Raw genomic sequence first — 18,092 nt, forward strand, 5'->3', positions numbered from 1 at the left:
CAACAACCATCTAATTGCCCAAATTTCACATATACCGTACCTTGGACCACTTGGAACTTGGAAATGGACATTCTCAATTCCTGGATGGAATGCTTTGACCATATCCTTTGTAAGCTCTGGGTCTGGGAACCGAATGATCAGAGACTGATTTCGGAGACCTTTCATGTGTGAAGATTCAACTGCTAAAGCTCTTTCTGCATCTTCCTTGTTCCAAGGACGTGATGGATAGCTCTGCGACATTGGTCGTCGCTTATTTGACTTAGGTTTGGTGAAGGTCTCCTCCTGTTTTTATACAATTTTATTTGTAAAATACAATTATATTCTTAAATAAAAAGGTTTTTCTTACACACAAAGTGCTATAATTTATCATACATTATCTTACTTGCTCAAGTAAATTTTTGAGTTTATAATTCACATTCTAGTGCAAAATGATACCAGAGAATGATTCTGCACATTATTGTATTGTGCACATGAATTTGTAGGACGCAATTCAAGATAACGAGAAAATATTCACTCCATAATTACATACATAATTAACTGACACAACTTCCAATTTTGCAAATATGAATGGGAATAATTTTTATATAAACAATAGTTATGAAGTTTCCTCAAGAGGTGTTAAGGACAAAACAAATTATTCAACGTCATAAAGACTGAAACACCTGAAAATAAAACTTTACATCAGATTAGAAAAATAAATTTTAAAAGCCACTCCCTCTCTCATACAAAATGCACTGAAAGTTCTCAACAAAAAGGAATACCTCTAAATTTGTGGCACATAAAAAGAACAGATCACTCTGTTGGTCAAATTTTGTCTGTTGACAAAATACAGGTTTGACCAATTAGTATTGTGACTCAAGTCATCAAAAGAAATATATGTACATTGCATAAATGGTATCATCCTTGTGAGCCTTACGAATCACACAAACAGCATCTTTGTTCAGTTGACCATAAAATTTTATGGCAAAATGTTGCTCAAACACATTCTAAAGGCACAGTGGCAAAAACTGACTCCATCTACAGTCACTATCAACCATCCCTTGTCACTGGCTGAGAAAAATCAGTTTCACAAATTTTCAGTCTAAAACTGCATGTCTAAAATGTAACTGGAGAATTGTGAATGTTGGTTTTAGGTGAGATACAGATGGTGCCTCATATAGCCCATAGTGTTTCAGAAGGAATGATTTTTGGGAGATTGCAGTATGGACTATTTTGAATAAATTATTCTGCCCAACAGATATCCAATTATAATTTGTTACAGAGATAAGTTTTCATTCTGCACACTGATATTATACTTTGTACCTTACGAGTCTTTGGAGAAACACTTGGTGGAAGTGAACATAAAAAGTAGTTAATGTTTCTTGAGCAGTCAAGAATGTGATTATAATTGAAGACTGTAGCTTAACAAGTCTTGGGATGTAGTGGAACATAGCAAATATTTAAGAGGGTTTTGAGTCTGAGTAAATGTGAACAGAAAGCTAGAATTTTGGAAATGGTTTATGCTGATTAGGTTCAGAGAGGACCTATGGACAATGAGAGATTAGCACAAATGATGACTGGGTTTTGGCAGTGTGGCATTTAAAGGAGGACACAAGTCAGCCATGCTGGACTGCAGGTACTTGGACCCTAAGTAGCACATACGGTGGTCTAACGACAGATATAGCACTCATATTAGTAACACGAAATGAGGCTAGGGAGACCAGTAAATGCAAGTGCATCAAATCAATTAACAGGGTGCAACACATCGTATAAAAACTGCCAACTGCAATCATAAATATATTTACAATTAAACCATTCATTACTTCATAAATATTTATACTAACTGAGTGACAAATAATTTTATGATACACGATAAACTGTATGGCTGGTAATGGCACTGCACAGTAGCCATCATCAAAGCAAACAATGAATATTACATTATTGTTGTTAAATATTCTGTAATGTTCAGTTTGACTGCTACTCACCATATAGTGGAAAATTGAGTTGCAGATGGCACAACAAAAGACTGCCACACTAAGCTTTTAGCCAAGAAGGCAGGCAGAGACTGTGGTCATGTGTGTATGAGTTGCACTTGTGTGTGTGTGTGTGTGTGTGTGTGTGTGTGTGTGTGTACTTTGTCTAAGTCCAATGAAGGCCTTGTTGACCAGAAGCTCACTTGTTTGACAGTGTTTTTGTTGTGCTTATCTGCAACTCAACATCTTCACTGTATCGTGAATAGCAATCTATCCTTTTCATATCACTAACAATGTAGGAGAAGACAGATTGCTACTTCCATAAAGAAGACACATCAAGTTACAGACAGGCACAATTAAGACACTTACACAAAGCTTTCAGTCACAGCTGTCATCAGTAAAAACACAAATATGCACACACAACCACCAGCTTCAGCATTTCAGCCCAAGATGCTGGAGTTGGCAGTTGTGTGTGTGCGTGTGCGTGTGTGTGTGTGTGTGTGTGTGTGTGTGTGTGTGTGTGTGTGTGTTTCTCTCTTTTACTGATGAACGCTGTGGCCAAAAGTTATATGTGAAAGTCTTTTAACTGTACATAAGAGAATGGTCCACTGATGTAAGCACAGCCTCTGTCCTTATCATTTACAGCAGACTAAACACTTTCAAAAAGGAGATGTAGGTAGAAGACCAGGTATTTTGTCACTGGCTAACTGAAACTCGCAAGCACTTCCATTAATACTGTTTACACAAAGAAGAACTTTCATCTTGAAGGTATCAATAACACTCAGAATTCACACTGATGCTCCAATGATAACCCACCAGCTTTTTTGTGTATCAGTTGACTGGGCCTGGCCTTTTGCACTACCGCACTGTCTTACAGGGGCCCATCACCTTCCCTTTCCCGAAAATGAGCTTCTGGTATTACTGAAGGAGGTTCCTTTGGCTACAAGAATGTCTATTTTCTTCCAGCATGACGTTATCCCTACACACTTGAGCTGTCAGGTGACACAGCATCCATACCCACCATTCCCTGGAAGCTGGATTAGCATTTCCTGGCGACCAAGTGCCTTGACCTTACAAATACAGATTTTTGCCTGAGGATATAGCTGAAATTCAAAGTGTACAAAAACACACAAGTGACAAATTGATTGTTTGGGTTTTGAATAAGACTGCTCTCATAAAAGACTGCCAAGACAGACTAAGAATAGTAGTTATAAGTGGTGTTGTCATGAAATCTAAAAGTTTATTGCAGTTTGAGGTTGAATTTATTAAAATTAACTTTAAACTTAATCACTGGTATTTCCTTAACACTTCCTATGATTGTCTGGATTACACTGTAACAGCTTTATCTCTGTAACCAATAACAAATGAACATATTGTATGGTACATTTTATTTTAATTAGTCTATACTACCACTTTGTCATATATATGGGGAAAGCAATCAAAATGCTTCTGTTCGAAGGAACACAGCACAGAATTGGTATGTCAATCAGGCAAAATTGCCATAAGCTTGAAGGCAATTGTCTCATTGACACATCAGGTTGAAGATATCTGTTTGGTAAAACACCCTGTCCTGTTGCGTGAAGAAGTCTGTAACTGCTTGGAGCGCATCCTCATCCGACAATTACCGTTGACCCTCCAAGGACCTTTTTGAGGGATAGCAGGTGTGACAACCGCATGGTGAGAGACCAGGACTAGAGAGCAGGTTCTCGAGTGTCTCCCACTCAGGTTTGTGTAACTTCTGTTTTCCAGCAGCATCCTTTGGTGTACCAGTCAACAACGTTGGTTTTCTACAGACATGCTGCCTGATACATATTCTTCAGTCGCCAGTGGATGTCTATGGATATTTGTACTTCAGCAGCCAAGAAAAGAGTAACAGCACATTGGTCTTGTTTGAACACATCTAGTAATAACATTGCCACAATTCACATTTCTTCATTTATTGCACACATAGCAGCACACAAAATTCCACATTAATCCCTTGCTTCCATGCCGGTGGTTATACACTATGTGATCAAAAGTATCCAGACACCTGGCTGAAAATGACAAAGTTTGTGGTGCCCTCCATCGGTAATGCTGGAATTATATATGGGGCTGGCCCACCCTTAGCCTTGATGACAGCTACCACTCTTCCAGGCATACATTCAATCAGGTGTGGTGGACGGTTTCTTGGGGAATGGTGGCCCACTCATCACAGAGTGCTGCACTGAGGAGAGATATTGGTGCCAATCAGTGAGGCCTGGCATGAAGTCAGAATTCCAAAACATCCCAAAGGTGTTCGTAGGATTCAGGTCATGACTCTGTGCAGGCCAGTCCATTACAGGATGTTATTGTCGCACAACTGCTCCACCACAGGCCGTGTATTATGAACAGGTGCTCAATCATTTTGAAAGATGCAATCGCCATCTCCGAATTGCTCTTCAACAGTGGGAAACAAGAAGGTGCTTAGAACACCAATGTAGGTCTGTGCTGTGATAGTGCCATGCGAAACAACACGGGGTGCAAGCCCCCTCCATGAAAAACGCAACCACATCATAACACCACCACCTCCGAATTTTACTGTTGGCACTACACACGCTGTCAGATGACATTCACCGGCCATTCACCATACCCACACCCTGCCATCGGATCGTCACATTGTGTACCGTGATTCGTCACTCCGCACAACGTTTTTTCACTGTTCAGTTGTCCAATGTTTACGCTCCTTACACCAAGTGAGGTGGTGGTTGGCATTTATCTGGCGTGATGTGTGGCTTATGAGCAGCTGCTCAACCATGAAATCCACGTTTTCTCACATCCCGCCTAACTGTCATAGTCATAGTACTTGCAATGGATCCCGATGCAGATTGGAATTACTGTGTGATGGTCTGCCTGTTACACATTACGACCCTCTTCAACTGTCGGCAATCTCTGTCAGTCAACAGACGAGGTCAGCCTGTACGCTTTTGTGCTGTATGTGTCCCTTCACGTTTCCACTTCACTATCACATTGGAAACGGTGTGATGTTTAGCAGTGTGGAAATCTTGCATACAGACGTATGACACAAGTGACACCCAATCACCTGACCAGGTTCGAAGTCTGCGAGTTCCACGGAGTGCCCCCATTCTGCTCTCTCACGATGTCTAATGACTAATAAGGTTGCTGATATGGAGTACCTGGCAATAGGTGGCATCACACCTAATATGAAAAACATATGTTTTGGGGAGTGTCTGGATAGTTTTGATCACATAGTATATAACGGCATCAGTTTAGTGCTGTGTTGCATAAAGATATACTATTCCCCTGAATCACCCTGTATAGTACAAATCACAATTACATTCAGTTACACCTGACTACTGATGCACGAAAAACGCAGAGGTGTAGCTTCCAAGAGATAAATACCTGTAATACAACTAACTTTCAATAATGCGGATAATTAAAAAAATATTGCTTACTGAAAAAAAAAATGAAGGAAGTAAGTCAGTAAATTAATAAGTTTGGCCCCAACAAGCAAGCAGTAAGTGATTCATACTATTAAAACAAGTACTTCAAACAGTGCATATGACTGTAAAATAAGAAGAGGGGTAGCCATTTTGATAAGGAACTTAAATACCTTTTAGCATGTTAGGAATTACTTATGGCATGCCATGAAATCTTAAAACATTTAATAATGAAGCTTCTACAGAGTATATGCGTGGAATTGTGGACAACTATCTTTCTTTTTTCTTGTTCACTGCTTTCATGGCACACATCAAACCAAAAGACAGTGTAGTTTTCAATCGTCCCCATTAACAGCTGACAGGCAATATCATTTGTTCTTTTTCCAAGCACCTAGTTACTGCTATACAGTGACAATTGCTCTCTTTCAGACTGTGCTTCCATGCTTTGTGACAGTTTCATTTGTAGAGCAACTAAGTTACTAATTGCAGCAGAGCTGTCAATGCGTGTCTGTAAGTATGCTAGTGCATCTTTAAATATCTATATCAGATGAATGGGTGAAAATGAAGAATCTAATAAGCAGGTAAGGGGAATTACGTACCATGTTTATAGCTATTTCAAACGTGAATCTGAAAGTGAGACTCCACTTGTTTTTTCAACCTGATGTCACAACAACAGACAGTAGAAGTATGTGATACTGATAATAGAACTGTACACTGAATTGTAAACTGGAGTACCACAACTGTAGACACAACAGGAGGAGTTGCTTTTGTGTGTTACTATTCGGCTTATACACGGTCCAATCATATTAATGTGACCACCGCCATTGCTCAACATCAATGTGCAATCACCACTTGCAAGTCACTCGAGGTAGCACTAGCGGTGGAGAGTATATAAAGCATATTGGATGGATGTAGAACACAGTGCAGTCGTCATAATACATAAACAGAGCAATTTATCTGGCATCCAAAACAGTACCATCATTGGCTTTCTGGCCAAGGGTGGAAGCATTTCCAAAAAAGCAAAGTTTGCAAATTGTTCACGAGTCGCTGCAGTTAAGTATACTGTGCACGGAGAAATGGTGGTACCATAAACAGACACCGAAGCAACTGTGGTGCATAGATGCAAGGGGTCAACAACAGCTGCAGAGATGTGTATGGGCAAATAGATGTGCAACTGTCGAGCAACTGACTGCCCAATGAGCCAAGAGGCTACCAACAGTGTCTCCTCAATGACTGTCCAGCAAACATTGCTGCATATGAGCCTCTGCAGTGTCGTTCACACATCCATGCTGACTGCTGTTCGTTGGCAACTAAGTTTGGAATTTTCAAATCAATACCACAACTGGACACAAGAGGTGACCTTTTCAGATGAATCAAGCTTCTGCTCCATCAGACAGATGGCCCTGTCGTGTACAGTGTGAAAGTCTGAAAGGAAGCAACCTGCAACAATCATCGGGAGTGACAGGGCCAGATGAAGGAGCATTATGTTCTGGGGAATGTTTTCATAGCATTACTTGCATGATATCATCGTTCTGGATGGCACAGAAGATGAACACAATTATGCATCTGTCCTACATGCAGTTCGTTTTTTCTCAACTCAATAGCATGTATCATCAGGACAATGCGACACACAGCTCACAATGTATGTGATGGTTCGAATACCACCAGGATGAGTTTACTGTACTCCCTTCACAACCAAACTCTCCAGATTTAAACTTAATCAAGAATCTGTGGGACAGCTCGTTCAGCAGTGCTTTTCAGAACCTCGCTGACTCTATTCCTGCATGTCTTGTAGAGTTCCACGTAGCAAATGATGGTTTAAGTCCAATACTACAGTTTTCTCAATGAGTAATGTGTAATCATTACTAGAGTTCGGATTTTGCATATCATTTTTTTTACGGTACCTTGTGTTGTTTCTTCACGAATTATGGTATTTTGGAGGTACTATGCTACTTTAATTTCAAATTTAAAATGCCACATATTTGCATATTTTTGGCATTTGAGCATATTATTGTCATATTCAGACAAAATGGTTGTAAAGATGCATATTTTTTACATTTAGAGGTAATATTGGGGTTCATTTTGTTCCCTGACAACTCAAGAATATTCCAGAATACTAGGCCAATAAATTTCCAAAATGAGATAATACATGACGAGCCATCAGAATAAAATCATTTCAGGTAAACGTGGGTAGCTTATGGAGGAAAATTATCTTATTTTGCCATTTAGGTAGTCTCTCGGATAAGGATGCTAAAGACTTCTGATGGTTCTACTTTGCAAGATGGATTATCGGAGGAGAATTGTGCTACGGTATTCGTTGTCTGCAGGTAATGTGTGTTCACGTCACTCACCTGATCTTTGCAATGTGCCAACTATGCTCTACTAGTACTAGTTACTGTTGGCATTTCGGAATGTGAATCATTCTTGCGTGTGTTTCCGTGCTGTTCACATCGACCCTTTGCTACCTTCTTCAAATTATGAATATGCCCAGGCCAAAAACCAATAATTTATGGAAATGGATCGAGAGCGCTTGTGCGTACATAACAAACGGAAAAACAATATTCTGCCAACTATGTGAAAAAGAGGTAAGTTTAATTTAGTTTTTTTTTCCTTTTTCAATAATATTTCTGAGAAATTAAAAAAATTATTAAGTTAATTTGTAAATTTGCATGCATGTTTTCTACGTAGGAATGGGAGGGAACAAAAAAAAACCTTTAGGAATTACCTTCGGTGTTCTTGCAAATTAGAAAAAAAGTGTTAAATGTTACGAGGGGATCAAAGTTCCAATTTTTAGAAACTTATTTGTAGTCTTAATTCACTGTTTTGAGTGACCATCTCGCAGGTACACACTGTTCTCTTACATTTTTGTACAACTGTACATACTTACTGATATTTATTCACTTCTCCAACACTTTAGGCCAGGGTTGAGAAAAAATTTCAACTGGATCAGCATAAAAAGACAACTCAGCACCAGAACAACGTAACCAAGACATGTTTAAAAACTTCACAGCAACCACTGATCTCCTCAATTTTGAAGCATATGAACAACAAAAATGAGTTCAATGAAGATCTTTGTGAGCCTTTAATAAAAGCAAACATCCCCTTGAACAATCTGGAGAATGAAAGATTAAGGACCTTCTTGAAAAAAATACACAGGAAAAGATATTCCTCGCGAGTCAATGCTCAGAAAGACCTATGTGGGCCCACCGTATGAAAAGGTGAAGTTTTTCAGTAATTTTTTTAATGTAGTTATGTGAAAGTCAATAGATATAATTTGGTATATACATGGGCCAAAATAATAGTAGTTTAATAAATAAATAAATAAATAAATCTAAAAACAAAGATGATGTGACTTACCGAACAAAAGTGCTGACAGACATTTGGCCTTTACAAATGTCTGCTTGTGTCTGTGTATGTGCGGATGGATGTGTGTGTGTGTGTGTGTGTGTGTGTGTGTGTGTGTGTGTGTGTGTGTATACCTATCCTTTTTTCCCCATAAGGTAAGTCTTTCTGCTCCCGGGATTGGAATGACTCCTTACCCTCTCCCTTAAAACCCACATCCTTTCATCTTTCCCTCTCCTTCCCTCTTTCCTGACGAAGCAACCGCCGGTTGCGAAAGCTCGAATTTTGTGTATATGTTTGTGTTTGTTTGTGTGTCTATCAACCTGCCAGCGCTTTTGTTCGGTAAGTCACATCATCTTTGTTTTTAGATATATTTTCCCACGTGGAATGTTTCCCTCTATTATATAAATAAATAAATAAATTTAAATTATGTTTGAATGTTTATTTTTGTAAAATGTAAAGAAAACTAAATTTAAAGCGAGTGAAAAGAAAACGACAAATGAAGAAAGGACTTGAGGAGGAGACAGTCTGTCTCGAAATGTTCATCACGGCAAAAAAGAAAGTAAATTTATTTTTAAAGAATATAATTTTTTTGTGCAAATTAAATGACTATTATTTTGGTTAATGTATATACATAAGAGAATAGTCAAAATATAGGTAGGTGCTAAAATGGATATATTTGTTTTCGTGTATATGTCTCCTACATACTGTCCCCATGTTTTTGTGTATTTTTTTAAATTTAGTTTCTCTATTACAGACATTGGAGACTATCAGAAAGGCATTGGTGATTCTCCAGTCTGGCTAGCCATTGACGAAACCACTGATTTTTGCAGTCGGTATATGGTGCACGCCATAAGTGGAAAACACAGTGCCAATGAGGCTGGATGAGGACACCTCATACTGTGCGAAGAAGTGGAACGAATAACACACGCCACGATTGCACGCACAGTGCAGGAAGCAGAGTGTAAGTTTTGCCAATAATGAATAGTTTAAAATAAATTATACGTAATATAAGGGTACAGTTTTTCACATCATATCCCGAGCCAATAATTAGTTTTTTACATCATGTCCCGAGCCAATAGTAAAATAATTTTAAAAAATTGTAAAATCCTTTGATTTTCTTTCAGGCGTGCTATGGAGAAGTGAAGATCAGAAACGTGGTGAGAACAAGGTTTTGGCCATTGTGACAGATAGTGCCGCATATATGGTGAAGGCCGCAAAGTGTAGTCGTATGTTTTACCCTAAAATTATTCACCTCACGTGTCTCGCTCATGGCATCCATCGAGTCGCGGAAGAGGTCAGAGCCACACTGCCAGAGGTCAACAGCCTTATATTTTCAGCAAAGAAGGTTTTCATCAAGGCATCAAGTCGAGTGAGAGCTTTCAAGACTGCTCACTGTGACTGCCCACTGCCACCTGAACCAGTCTTGATGAGGTGGGGAATGTGAATTTCAGCTGTAAACTATTATGCAGACAACCACAGAAAAGTTGAAGAGGTATGGATGAGTATGTAGTTCTGGAGAAGTTGAATAAGCAAAGAAAATGAACACAACATAGAATTCCAATATTATGCTTATTTCTCTGTACAGCAGTTTTCAGTTGAAACCTACATTCACTAGATTACTACTTTCTTGTTCCAGGTCCTAAAGGGCTTTGAAGATAGTGAAAATTTAGCCATAATAAAAGCTACGGACACCCTGAAGAATTCCAGCATGATACACAACCTATCTTTCATCCGAGTGCACTTGGGTGGCCTTCCAGACCTAATTGAGAAACCTGAGACTCATAACAAGGAAGTTATGAAGGCAGTGGCTCGCACCGTAGGACTCAGAACACACAACAAGAGTTGGCCAGGTCCGATCAGTGAGAGACTCAGAAGAAAATTGGATACAGTTCTTCATAGAAACCTTGGTTGGCCTACGATTCAAAAGTTCGCCCAGTTACTGGAAGGAGAGAAACGCTCCGAGAATCTAAATGATTTCACGTCGTCTGATGTTCCTGCTCTTAAATTTTTACCGGTAGTGTCATGTAATGTTGAACGATCAATTTCAAGACTGAAAATGTTATTATCTGACCACAGGAAAAATTTTCATGTAGGGAATACGGAAAAAATGTAGGTAGGTCAAACAAACTCTAATTTTTAGAATTTACCAAACATATCGTGTAAGCACCTATATTATACTTCATTTTATTCATTGAATTATAGCCATTATTGAAACTATTTGATGGTTACTCATTAATTTTCCCAAGTAAGATGCATATTTTAAAGAATTGATCTAAGAGAAGGCACAATTAAAGAATTTTAGCTGCATATTTAAAGGCATATAGTGGCAGTAAGGGCATATTTTAACTGCATATTTCAAGGAGTTTTAGTGCATATTTCGTGAGTTTTAAGTGTATATTGATCCGAACACTAATTATTACTATGCTACACTATCCAAAGGGGAAACAGAAATTCAGAATCATAAAAACAACTTTAACACAAAAGAAGAACAGATTAAATTAGACTAGTTGTGAGCCTCAGTGCTAAATAAAGCAAGTAGAGCTAACTTTTCCACACTACATGATCGACAGCCCATGTCAACATGACACAGTGATGTTAGGAAGCAGTCTCACGGCATCATGACCCGAGTGTGGCGTTGATGCATATAAAATGGCACATGCATGCTAAGTATTTTTGAATTTGAAGCTACTATCTTGAGTCTTTATTACCACAGAGGAAATCTTCAGCACTGGACGATGAAATATTGGACACAGAAATAGGTATCAGATAACAACCTAATATCGTCATAACATAAATCCAATAAAATCTCTTCAGTTTATAAGCCATGTCACTTCAAGTAAAACACTTGACTTTTCAATAACTGTCTGCACCATCATCACATTTGAAGTTACAATCATTGACTGTTAAGGCTGGCATCAGTGTTCCACTTATATAGTTGTGGAACACCGTGTCAGCCTGGCAGACAGTGATTTTAATTCCTTATGACAATGGTGGAGGCCGCTATCGAAAGTTAGAGTGTTTTATTCAAAGTGATGATAACATAATCATGGCCAACTCTTGTTTTAAAAATCATGAAAGAAGACTGTATAGGTGGGCAAGACCTGGGACACTGGAAGGTTTCAGATTGATTATACGTAGGTTGAAACTTAAATAGTGGAAACTGCTGTGGAGACACTATGCAATGGAATCTACTACTGTCGCTGATAGCACACGTTTTTGACATACCTACCTTACCTCTGAGCAAATGGACTCACACTTCCCACGTCACCGGCGTACGCACAATCGAGGGAAACACAGTCACTTGTGAGCGAGCGGTCTAACATAACAATGTCAACATGTTTTCAAAACAGGAACAATGGAGTTGGATCAAGATTGAATGTGGCAGATGTTGTACAGCACGTCAGTGTCATCAAGGCCTTCAAGAGGCATGCGGAGAATTGGCAGTGTCGTACACAACTGTAGAATGATGGGTAAAAGCCTTCAACGAAGGTCTGCAAACTGTGGCAGACATGCATCGGGCAGGTCGTCCTAGCATCTCTGAAGATGATGTGCATGCTGTTGCCGTGTTAGTGGACAGTGATCGACACCATACGATTCGTGGGCTCGCCCACAAAACTGCATTAGTGCATATGACTGCGCTTCGCATCCTGAAGGAACGCCTGAGCATGCGAGAAATTGCATCACGATGGGTTCCACATGACTCGATGGAAATGTGGAAGTGGATGTGTTAAGACGCAGCTCAGACAAACTTGGAGCGCTATGAGTGCGAAGGAGAGGCTTTCTTTTGCTGTATCATAACACTGGATGAGACATGGGCCACATCGTACGAGCCAAAACTGAAACGCCAATCCAAGGAATGGTGTCATTATGGGTCGACGCTCAAATCGAAAGTGCATCAGAGGCCCAGTATGGTGAAAGTTATGGTGAGTCTCGTGTGCGACTGTGATGGTGTTATCCCAATGCATTATGTTTCTCCACGACAAACCATCAATGCACAGTGTTATTGTTCGTCTTTAGAGCATCACCTGCGACCAGCTTTGCGAAAGAAGCGGCAACACTCTCTGCGCAACCCACCCGTCATTTTGCATGTCAATGCGTGGGCGCATAGAGCGCAAGCTGTGGCTGCTCTGTTGCGTCGATGGGCCTGGAAATTACTGTACCATCCACTATACTCCCTGGACTTAAGTCTTTGTGACTTTGGTTTGATTTCGAAGATGAAGGAACCACTTATTGGCATTCACTTCAGACCTGTTCCAGACATTCTCACCATCAACAGGCTCTGCTAATTGTATACTAAGCCTTATGCATTGCTGGTGACTACTTTGAAGGACAGTAACGGGTGTGAACATGTAACTCTTTTGTATCGGTTGTGAATAAATAGTTTCCACTATTTAAGTGCCAACTGTCATACAATGGTACAACATGGTGATTTTGAAAGCAGATTTTAAACTGTAAAGTAATTTCAAAGGTAGCAATAGGCTCTGATAATAATTTACTGGTTATGAACTGCAGACTAAACTAAAGCAATTTTAGAAAGGTAGAAAATTAAGGAGATGGTACCTGGATAAATAGAAGGAACCAGAGCTTCCCGAGGCTTTCAGAGGGAACAATAGGCAATGTTAGACTGAAACGAAAAAGGAATACAACAGAAAATGAATAGGTAACAGAGATGAAATAGGTAAGGTTTACAAAGGATCACATAGGTAAAAAAAGACAAGGCATAGTAGAATTACTTGGATACTCATGAAACATTGAATTTAATTGACAAGTGGAGAATATATAAAAATATAACAAATGAAGCAGGAATAAAAACGCATAAAAATGAGATTTCTCAAAAGTGCAAAATGGCTCAGCAGGAATGGCTAGAGGACAAATGGTAGGCTGCAGAAGATTGCATAACTAGAGGAAAAATGGATGCTGCGTACTGAAATTAAAGAAACCTTTGGAGAAAAGAGAAAAAATTGTATGCAAATCAATATCTCATATGGAGGACCAGTTCTAAGCAAAGAAGGAAAAGCTGGAAGATATGAGGAAAAGCTCTGTAAGACAGGAACATACACGAGGAGAGTACTATAGAAAGAGAAGCAAAAATATGTGAAGATGAGATGGGAGATACTATACTCAGTGCACTGAAACACTTCAGTGGAAACAAGGCTGCTTGGGTAGATAACATTCCCTCAAATTTATTGGATCCTAAGAAGATCTAACCATGACAAAATTATTCATCTGGTATGCAAGATATGAGAGAGACACAAAATAACTTCAGACTTCAGGAACAATGTAAAAAATCAAATTTCAAAGAAGGCAGGTGCTGACAGGCATGAATGTTTTTGGACAGTCGATTTAATATGTTGTGGTTGCAAAATGCTGACACAAATAATATTACAAAAGAATGGAAAATAGTGGTAGAAGCCAACCTCAATGAAGGTCAGTTTGGGTTCTGGAGAAACATTTGCAATATCGACCCAACAACTTATGTTAGAAGATATGTGGTAGAAATGCATATCTATGTTCATATGCATCTGTAGATTTATCGAAGGCTTTTGAGAATGTGAACTAACTACATTCATTGAAATTTTTAACATAGCAGGAGTAAAATACAGACACTGCAGGATTATTATAACTTGTATAAAAACAAGGCCACAATTGTGCATTGAATAAGATGTGAAGGAAACAAAGGAGAAATTTGGAAAGGGAATTAAAGTTCAGGAAAAAGAAATACACACTTTGCAGTTTGCCAAAGAAATTTTAATTTTGTGAGATGCATCTAAGGACTTGGAAGAGTAGATGAACGAAATGTATAGTGTCTTGAAAAGAGATTACAGGATGAGCATTAATAAAAGTAAAACAAAGGTAATTGAATGTAAAAGTCAATCAGACAATGTGGAGCGAATTAGATTAGGAAATGAGACACTGAAAGTAGTAGAGGCATTTTGTTACATGGGCGCAAAATAACTCGTGATGGCCGAAGTAGGACAGATATAAAATGCATGCTATCAACGGCAGTAACTGAACCCGGTAATATTGAAGTGTAAAAGTTTGTGTGATCAAGATAGACTTGTAAAATAAAATGACAAAATATGATCACTGACTCATTTTCAGGCTTTATGTCTTCAACTGATAAAGAAGATGCTGAGTCACAGACAGACACAACAATAAGACTGTCACAAATAAAGCTTTTGACCAGTAAAGCTCTCATCAAAAATAGACGACACACACACACACACACACACACACACACACACACACACACACACACACACACACACACACACAAATGCAAACGCAAACGCAACACACACGACTGCAGTCTCAGGCAACTGAAACGACATTGTGTTTGTGTGACTCTCTCTCTCTCTCTCTCTGTGTCTGTGTGTGTGTGTGTGTGTGTGTGTGTCCTTTGTACAAGTCCAATGAAGGCCTTGTTGACCGGAAGCTCACTTGTTTGACAGTCTATTTGTTGTGCCTATCTGCGACTCATAATCTCCGCTATATGGTGAGTAGCAACTTTTCTTTTCATAACATTGGTACATTCCATCCTGGATTTTCCATTGTTTGATTTTCAACTGATAAAGAGGAATTCATTAACAACTAATATAAATTTAAGTGTTAGGAATCTTTTCTAAATGTATTTGTTTGCAGAGTCATTTTGTGTATGTGACACATGGACTACAGGTAACTGAGACAAGAAGAAGATAGAAGCTTTTGAAATGAGGTACTGTAGAAATATACTGAAGATTAGTTGAGTAGATTGAATAATATAAAGCGGTACTGAATCAAATTGGAAAAACAGAAATTCATGGCACAGCTTGACCAAAAGAAGTGTTCAGTGATAGGACACATGTGAGGCAGCAAAGAATTGTCACACTGGCAATTAAGAAAGTGCGTGGGGAATAAATATTGCAGACAGAGACCAAGGCTTGAACACAGTAAGTAGGTCTGATGTACTTAGGTTGTGATAGTTATGCAGAAATAAAGAAGCTCCAACAAGTTAGATTAGTATGGGTAGAAACTTCAAACCATCCTTTCAACTGAAGTCCAGAACAAGATCACACACTAATCATGAACACAGTCTTCAAACCAAAGAAAAGGCCCATTGGAATATTAACTAAAAATAACAACTGAGTTTCCTATAGAGACTTGTTTAAACAGCTGGGGTTCTGACTGGATAGCGTGGGGTCACCTACCACAACAAGAAGAACATCAGCAATTACCACACAAACAACAGAATTCATGATCATGGAACAAGAGTCAGATTAAACTTACATTTACCAAGCGTACACAAATAAAAGAAACAATTTTCGATAAAGAAATAAAGCATACAATAAACTGCTCAAGTAGAATAAGAAGATAACTAAAATTCAAGCACTTAAAAGTCTGTTAAGAAATATTTCTTAAATAATTTATACTACAGTATTTACCCGATTATAAGATGAGGTTTTTCCCCAAATTCGTCATTCAAAAAATACAAGGTCATATTATATTCAGAGATTAAACTATTTCTGCTGAGGTAAACTTTTTACAGTATTTTAACAGATTACTGTAGGGGTCACCTTGCATTTTTAGATGAAGCTTTGGCAGCTGTGTTTTGTACAAATTTATTTTGAAGGGTTCTGAAGGGTAGAGCTTAGCAAACAATACTTTTGTTTGAATAGGCTCGAGATTTACTGATACGCAGAAGCGCTCTATACAGTAACAATCTCGAGCTTGTGACATCTGACTCGCAGTGCTTGTGCAACAGACGGATACAGAAATCGCAAAGTATGCACTACTGTCTAAAAGATTGACAACTTTGTGAAATACATGAGGAAATAGCATTAAATTCTATAAACTCACCCACTTTTGCTGCATTTGAATAGGTTTGCAATAGAAGTTGTCATACATGTATGAGTACCATATGCATACATTTATGCGGCTTCTGAAGTAAAGGTAATGTTCACAGGCAAAAATTTTGTCCTTTAAAAACAGTTACAATATTCTGAATCCAAGTCAGTATTTCATCTGGGTATGAAAAACCAATGATTTACGAACTGTGCCGCAAATGACAAATTGGTAGCCTTTCAGGTATTAGAATATCAGGAGAAATGTTATCAGCTTTTAATCAGCTTTAGAATGGGATTCTGACATCCAGATGGCAGAAGAAAAAAAACTAACCCAGATTTAAATGTTTAAAAATCAAACCAATCACATTAAACTGACTGTAATTGCTCTCGCAAGAACAAATTATAACAGAAAGACCCACTGTGGAGATTACACCAACAGACGGTACTAGATCGCAGGACGAGCAGAAGTTTAAGAATGGGATTGAATCATGATTGTAACCTTTTATTTATGTATTAGTTGCTGTTGTTAAATACGACCTACACCCTAGAAGATATACCTATCTGTGTTTCACTGTTGCTCAAGCACAGAACTATGGAAGGCTTTAAGGGAAAACAGTAACACGAGCTTACATGAGAACTGTAATGAGTGCAGGGAGGGGAGTTGCGAGTAGGCAGCAAATTACTTCTTGCTGCCACCTAAGTGAATTTACACTGCATACTTTGGCTATGGTTACCATATTTAAACTGTGGTTTACCTGGATCCATTTGTACTCAGAATCGACATGACATACAATGCAATTGAATGGGTGTGTGTCAGGTGGTTTTCTACACAGCTACTGAGAGAGCAGAGGGCAAGAGATATGTTTGGAAGTAAGAGACAATGTAACATTCTCACATCAATATAGAAGAGAAATCCACTACATATTTGGAAAAAAATCTGTGTTCTCAAGTCTCACCATAACGAAAACCTCCAAAGCTATCAGGGTGATATGATGATGATTACAAATTGTGATGCCATAGACTACAGGTTTTTGTTTAAATAAATCTATGATTTTTTTTACATCTCCTGCGTTGCTACAAAGGAGACACACTTCTGTTTTGCCTCTATTTACGACTAGATGCCTTTTCTATTACAGGTGCGACAACCATTTTGTAATGTGCAACATTTAAGTAAACATCATAAAATATATTTAACTTAATGCAATCAGTTGTTCAAATAATTTAGTTAGCATTAATTCATCTTTCTTATCATAGTTTTAAATTGTCTTTGGAGCGTCACAATATGCCAATAACAAAGAGATGCGTCTCGCCAGCAGAAATTGTCAATGCTGTTAGTGCATATTGCATGGCCATATCCAAGAACCTTGTCTTCTTGAACACTTAGTTCAGGGATTTCAAAGTCCAATACCTACAAATTATTTTGTCATTATTTCAGCTTCAACTAACATAGTCATGGCATCCTTTTGTTAAACAGGCAATGGCACAACTTCCAATATTTTCACGATAAGATTACAGGTCTTCTATCCAGTCCCACACACTTACGCCGTTGCATAAGT

The 18,092-nt window shown here is 38.5% G+C and overlaps 1 protein-coding gene across 4 annotated transcripts in view; it reads right to left on the reverse strand.

Annotated features, from left to right (window-relative positions):
- Positions 1 to 18,092, reverse strand: part of LOC126284042 (uncharacterized) — a 146,434-nt gene that overhangs the window by 92,750 nt on the left and 35,592 nt on the right. For all 4 annotated transcript variants that reach the window (XM_049982617.1, XM_049982619.1, XM_049982620.1 and 1 more), the window contains exon 4: positions 41 to 282. In XM_049982617.1, the coding sequence (XP_049838574.1) occupies positions 41 to 282 (242 nt within the window). The remainder of the gene's footprint in view (positions 1 to 40; positions 283 to 18,092) is intronic.

The sequence above is a fragment of the Schistocerca gregaria genome, chromosome 8, assembly GCF_023897955.1.
Source record: "Schistocerca gregaria isolate iqSchGreg1 chromosome 8, iqSchGreg1.2, whole genome shotgun sequence".
NCBI lineage: Eukaryota > Metazoa > Arthropoda > Insecta > Orthoptera > Acrididae > Schistocerca > Schistocerca gregaria.